Below are 7,056 nucleotides of genomic sequence, written 5' to 3' on the forward strand. Positions count from 1 at the left end.
CACCATGGGCAATATCCTTAGACAACCAAGGGGAAGACTTGCGCTTGCCCTTACCCCGGTCGGAAGATTTACTCTTCCGGCCAGTGTAAGGACATTTAACGGTAGCCACTGCACTGATAGAGGGTGAACCAAGTAAACAGGAGTCACAGGGTGTCTCCTCTGAGCAGGTGCGGCACTGGGGACACGCGGAATGGGGGTCTGATTCACTATAAAAGTGACCGCAACCATTCAGGGTACCTCGGCGAAGACCGTTACTGGCCATGACGCTCGGCTACACAGAACAAAAACAACAACAAAAGAAATAAAGATTTGAAAGCTTACTTCAATCACTGTAAAGCAAGTACAGGATAAGCAAAAACGTGAATGAACTGAATATAAATAAACAGAAAAAAACGTAACAAAAGACAACCCAAATCGAAAAAATTAGAAAATTCATCGACGCGTGTCTGAACACGGGCGGAGAAAAAATGAAAGCTGAAATAAACAGGCCAACTTAACAAACAAATGGGAAAAGAAACAAAAACGGTAAGACTCGCTTTGAAATGAACAAAAATTCCAAACAGAATGGGGAATACTGCAGTGTAAATATTGAGAATCGGCACACAGGTGGAACACGTCTGCTCAGCCCAATGCCATGGATAAAGAAGGACATGTCTCAGGTCGTGAGTACCGTAAATATTCGCGTATAGTGCGCACTCGCGTATAGTGCGCAGGTACTTTTTGGAGATCAGATTTAAACAAAAAATCTACAGAAAAATTAATTGACGGGTCACTGCGACGAAACATTTGATGTGGTCTGATCCATTGATAATTAGGAAACCACAATGAGCATGACCCTAACACATGTAATTACCTTAAGTAAACAAATTTACCCAGGTGACCTAACAAGCATGAAAGGCTTGGCTGATTGTATAATTAACGGTTAATGACAGTTAACACGTTGAGTATGAGGAGACTGATGACACCCGGCTTGGGCTGAACGCATACTATTGGTCAGAAAACAATGTTGTTTTAACTGTCTGAACATTTTCAATCCTACCTTGTCCCCATAAAAGCAGGTGGTTTGTTCAGTATAGGCATGATCTTTCATGGTATCTGTACCCATCGCAGTATCCGAAGGTATTTAATGATAAATTGTTTACACCGACTTCGACATGGGGAAACAGCGAACACCATTTGACTACGCCGAGAGACTGGAGTTTCGTGCCGCCGGTCGCAACTTCGACATTCCAGAGTGAAATATCAAGGCAGGAAGAAAGAAAAGACCGTCTAAAGTCCCAACCACTGACCAGAAGGGCTGACATAGGTGCGACAGCGAAACACCCAGAGATGGAGAGAGAGAGCTGTTCAACTTTGTATGCGATCGCCGATATCCCGGCATCGCTGCCAGTACAACAGAACTGCGCGTGCGGGCCATGCAGATCAAGAGAGGTCATGGGGTCACCAACTTTGGGCATCGGTGGGATGGGCTGTCCGATTTATGAACAGAACGACAATCGCCTAAAAACTTCCGATTCATTGAATTCCACAGATACAGCATCAAAATGAGGCAGAAATTCAGACACTACTATAGCCCCGACCAATAGTAAGACCGACGGGAAACGAAAAAAAATTAGATTCACCGTAATACTAGCGTGAATGGCAGATGATTAAAACATTTTTTTATTTTACTTTTTTGTTGTTTTTATCTCCAAACTATCATATAAGACCGACGACTTTTACATATAACTATGTGAAGGGAGGTAATCCAATATGGCGGATGCAGAACTCGGGAATGATAACCCCAGGAATGGCATGTACCTGCGGATTGTGCGCACCCCCTTTTTGACACGACAGTTTCAGCTTAAAAAAGTGCACACTATACGCGAATATTTACGGTAGGAATTATGGGCAGGTAGAGGGGCTCCCTACGGGGGGGGGGGGGGGGTTTGGGTTTCTCTTTTTTCGTTTATATTATATACAAATGAATGGGAATTAGTGGGAGATATACATACTAAAGTTATGGTAATTATTACTGAAATGAAATCCTTCTTGGCCACAAGATCTGCAAACAAGGTAACCATTATCTCTTCATCAGGTTATCAATGACCTTCTTGAACTAAGCCATTTCCTTTCTGCTGGTACGCCAACCAACACAGGCATAGATGTAGACCATCTCGGAAATGAAGACTTCAAAGTATAGACTGGTTACATACTTGAACAAATGAAGCAAATCCATAGCATTTGCTCCTCACACATCAATAGAGGATCATGTTCCTCTACATTCCACGCTTTGCTTCTTTTCTGGGTTAAACTGAAAACCACTATTTCATGGTCTCAACTTGGTGTCTTGTGTGGTCTGACAAATAAAAAAACAGTATGTGTCTCACACATTTCATAGTGTCTTAAAAGCACTGAGCCAGACCATTGTGCCCCGTTTCTTTTGTCCAAGACACATTACCCGCGAGGACGCTAAGTGCCACAACGCTGCCTTTACAAGATGTTTCTATGGGGAAAAGTTACTGTAATCCTTGATGGTACCTATATTTGTGTCCAAAAAAGTGCCGATCATCCCCTTCAAAGATCCTCATACTGTGGGCAAAAGAAGCACAGCTATGTTAAATTATGTACTAGACACTATTGGGCCTTTTTATAGCAATGAAAATGATGCAAATATCTTGACAAAAATTCTTGCAACAGTTGAGAACCTGACCTTGTGGCTCAGTGAAGATGACAATGTGATTGTTGACCGGGGGTTTATTGATGTGTTGGAGCTGCTGCGAGGTTCATAGTTTTCTGTGTACGTGCCTTCCTATCTTCTGTCAGGTCAGACACAGCATGACACACTTACTGCCAATGAGAACAAACAGTGTACTAAGTCAAGATGGGTTCTGGAGAGCTGCCATGGTCGCCTGAAACAGTGAAAACTGTTCAGAGAATAACTCAGTCCAAAATACTTCCTTAGTGTCATAGAGGAACTTGTTAAAGTAGATACTGCTTCCTTGAATGATGTACGTGGACCAATTTATATGTCCACACCAGAGAGGGACTTGAAGGACCGTCGCCTTGCTGAGCGAATGCAATCCTGTTTAGCTCAGCCCAACACCTTGGCCTAAATGGTTGCAGATGAACCTGACCTTTCTAGGTGCAACAAGGCCAACTGGGTGAAACTTGATGCCTGTTGAATAGAGTTTCCAGTAATGGATATCGCATATTTAGAAATAGTAACCTGCAGATCATACCAGTTGAAAGTCACTGTTGTGATCGTGCGATGGATAGGACTTTTCAAGATGGCGGACCAACGTAACACTGGAAGGTAAGCTCTGCTTTCAAACGGTAATATCCATAACTCATATACTCGGAAGCGTGAAAAAAAAACGAGACCTAGCTTTTGCATGGTCAAAATTTCCCATGTTTTTCTCTCCAATCACGCTTTCGATTTCGTCACAGAAGATTGTCATTTGATTAGAGGCTTATCAAATCTTTAGTTTGAAAATAAAATTCTGACTGAATTTATTCAATTGTTTTAGCTAAGGCTGATAGTTGAGCTCACATCCGCTTGGATCCAAAGGATCGGCATGTTGACGAGGTTTACACGCAGATTGCACTACATTTTAAGTCTATCATCATCTAGATAGATACGTACAGCAATATTAGCACTATTTGCGAATCAGATGCAATGTGTGTCATGATCATAGTATATAAATTATGGATATTACCGTTTGAACGCAGAGCTTACCTTCCTGTGTTATGTTGGTCCGCCATCTTGAAAAGACCTATCCATCGCATGATCAGGACAGTGAAAGTAGCACCAAGATATATTGCTGAGCATCTGAATCCTGCTGCAGACTTTGAAGTTTGGGTCTATCAGCATGATGAAAATCTTCTCCGAGGCCAAATCCATTCAAGGCACAAATCACAGTCAAAATACAATGTTTGGATTGCATTTGACAGAAATGATCAAGATGACCCTGTCAAAAGTTACTACTGTGTCTGTCTAGCCGGCAAGCGAACTGTTGGAATGTGTGCACATGTTGTGCACATTTTGTATTTCTTGGACCATGTTCAGCATCAAGATCAAACTAACCCAGTCCATGCAACACTCAAACAAGCAATCACCTGAGCAGTTCTGCTATACTAAAACGCAATGTAATGTGCTGCAAACTGCAACTGTTCTATCTCTCATTAGCTTCTCAAAGTGCCACAAATGATGGATCGGAACTGACAAAGGCAAAACCCGTCACTATTATTGTACATAATCTATCTAATAAGTTCACTTCATTGACCTTCATCAAAAGATTTGTATAAAGCTGCTAACTAAATTTTCAAATTGTGAAACTTGTCTTTATTCTAACAAATCTCATTTGTGTGACCTTGAACAGAGGTCAAGTTCAGCAATGTTAACCAAACCGATACAAATCGACTTGAACAACCACCTTGTCAATAGCAAGACCTACAGGCTTTTGGTTATTAAGCTGTCACTATTTAACGAAAATGAAAAAAAAATCAGTGTCTTGATTTTTTAAGCAAACGTGTAAAATGACAAATTTAACGGCTTTCATTTTTTTCAAGAATCCTCCTTTTGAAAGATATCATCTGTGGCCAACTTTTAAGCAAGTATGAAAAATGAACTGGTTTCTGAAGTATGAAAATTGAAGCGTCCAAAACTCTCAAATGTAATGATCTATATATGATTTTTGGCTGCATTTTTCAAAATAAAAAATAACATTTCTCCTGAAATAGTGTGATGTTTGGTATCAAAATGTTGGTTGGTACAATGTGCACACATCAATGACATAATTTTATTGGAATTGCCTCATAATAATGCATTAGAAGGAATTACATAACAACTACTTTAACACCCACCAAGGCGCCAGTCAAGGAGCTCCCATTTTACAAGAAATCAATTCTGAGACTAACTTTTCCATATTTAAGCTTCTGATAACCCTATCTGTTTATGGTTATCATATTTTGAAATTCCAAGTGGGAGGCCATGCTCATGTTAAATTCCCATATATGTTGACCCATTCAAGATTTGAACTTACCTATAAAAATTCTTCCATACATTCCAGGAACAGTAAAACATCTTCAAAAAATTTCAGTCAATTTGACCCACTTTTGGCCCTGCCCCTAGGGGTCAGTCAAGGTCAATATGTGCATCTCATCAAACAGTCAGCTTATACTAACAAAAAGATAAATTCTAACCAAGTTTGAACTATTTCTGACAGAAAATAAACAAATTATGCTCAGAAATGTAATTTTCCTATATAAACTTAAGTAAATTGTACTCCCTTCCCTGAGGGAAATGTGAGACCCTGGGGTCATGAAATTTACAATTTTGCTAAAACACCTGAAGGAATTTCAATCCATGCAGAGTATTTGATTCTACCATACCTTGAATTTGAGAAGAAGTTTTGAATTTTAAACAATTTGACTATTTTTGGCCCTGCCCCTCAGGTCCCTGGGGAATTGGGACCATATAATTGATACTTTTGGTGCTCCTTTAGCAATGGAAGGTTTTTGCAAAATTTCGTGGAAATTGGTTCAGATATGTCTGTGTAGCCCTGGTAAAATACCAGCTGCAATTTACAGCTCAGCTGTAAAGAACTTCTCTTTAATTTGATCTGTTGAGTGCATGCTGGACTAGTAAACCAGAGGCCCCAGGTTGGAATCCTGGAAGAGGCATTGGAATGAATAATGACCTCTATTACATTGCCACTCATGTAGGGACTTGGGAATAATACTTAGCATTGCCCCAATCAAGTTGCTGTAACCTTTGGAAACTCAAAGACAAGAGTTTTTCCCAGGAGGGGAAGTATGGTAAAATATCAGCGGCAATATACTGCTTGGCTAGAGAACACTTCTCTTTAACGTGATCAGTTGAGTGCTAGAATAGTAAACCAGAGGTCCTGGGTTCAAATCCTGGCAAAGTCAAGGAAATAAGTAATGACCTCTGTTACATCAGTATATATTGACACAGAATGTAACCAACCATTTTCGTTTATCAGATTGATACCTTTACACAGACTGAATATTATATATAGATGAACTTAATGTAACATAGAATGTTAACATTCAGCTAATAAATGGTACATTATTGTAAATCAATAAAAGCATCATTCCATTGTCCTGTAATAAGCCCAACATCTAACTTCAAGTTGGAGTCGAGGTATTGTCTCGTCCTCCGAGCCTTAAACTACAGGATGTATTTAGCAATACATCGCTATTCCACTACTCTGTAATAAGCTCACCCAATATCTTTGAGTCAAGAGTCTTATTCTCCGAGTCTTACTGTAGGGGAAATAGTGCCCAAACAATCCCCACAGGATTACTGTAGGAGATATTGTGTAAACACGATAAATGTTAACATGACCCTGACTCCCTCAACATAAAATACACTTTCCATCACGTCGTGGGGACGGAGGAGGAGGAGGAGGGGAGTGTTCAAGAGGCAAATACAATTTAAAAGCATAGATTGTCTGCAAATTAAACAGATCTAATCACGAAGAAATGGATTTAAAGATCGCCCAGCACATGACGACATATATATCCTTCATTACACTCTTACCTCGTTCGCGATTCGGAGCGCTACATTTTGAAGAGTCTCCCCTTCGCCTTTCGTACCAGTCGGCAGCCATAATCCCTTCTCGGGAATATTTGTCAACAAAAACTTGGACGCTGCAACATCATGAATCAAAACGCTTACAAATTCTAGAGATTTTAACCCGAACATTTTAACGAACTTTTATATAATCATCCAGTGCTTGAGTCCTCACTATTTATTTTCATTTTCCCAGTAAACAATATCAGCTCTCTCTTACAGACACCATCTCTACGATATCCTCGTTAAATGTTCAATATTTTTTTGTGAAAAAAATCACATTTAAAAAATAAAAAAAATTGTAGTACACACAGGACACATATAGTGATATAGTAACACTAATTGATCAAAATGTTTTCTCTATTAGATCTGTTAATGCATGGTATTGTTGCTACATACAAGAAATTAATCCCTGTAGTATCACAGCAAAACCACGTCGTCACAACGCTTTACGGGAAATCCCTCTCATACATTGG

The 7,056-nt window shown here is 39.8% G+C and overlaps 1 protein-coding gene across 1 annotated transcript in view; it reads right to left on the reverse strand.

Moving 5' to 3' along the window:
- The window catches only part of LOC132564003 (uncharacterized), a gene marked incomplete at its 3' end in the record, with an annotated part of 39,707 nt that extends 32,910 nt beyond the window's left edge, over positions 1 to 6,797 (reverse strand). Inside the window, exon 1 of the mRNA XM_060228753.1 lies at positions 6,548 to 6,797. Within this exon, the coding sequence (XP_060084736.1) occupies positions 6,548 to 6,712 (165 nt within the window). The remainder of the gene's footprint in view (positions 1 to 6,547) is intronic.
- Between the last annotated feature and the right edge of the window lie 259 nt (positions 6,798 to 7,056).

The sequence above is a fragment of the Ylistrum balloti genome, unplaced genomic scaffold, assembly GCF_031769215.1.
Source record: "Ylistrum balloti isolate Yb309-2 unplaced genomic scaffold, AGI_CSIRO_Ybal_v1 Utg371964, whole genome shotgun sequence".
Taxonomy (NCBI): domain Eukaryota; kingdom Metazoa; phylum Mollusca; class Bivalvia; order Pectinida; family Pectinidae; genus Ylistrum; species Ylistrum balloti.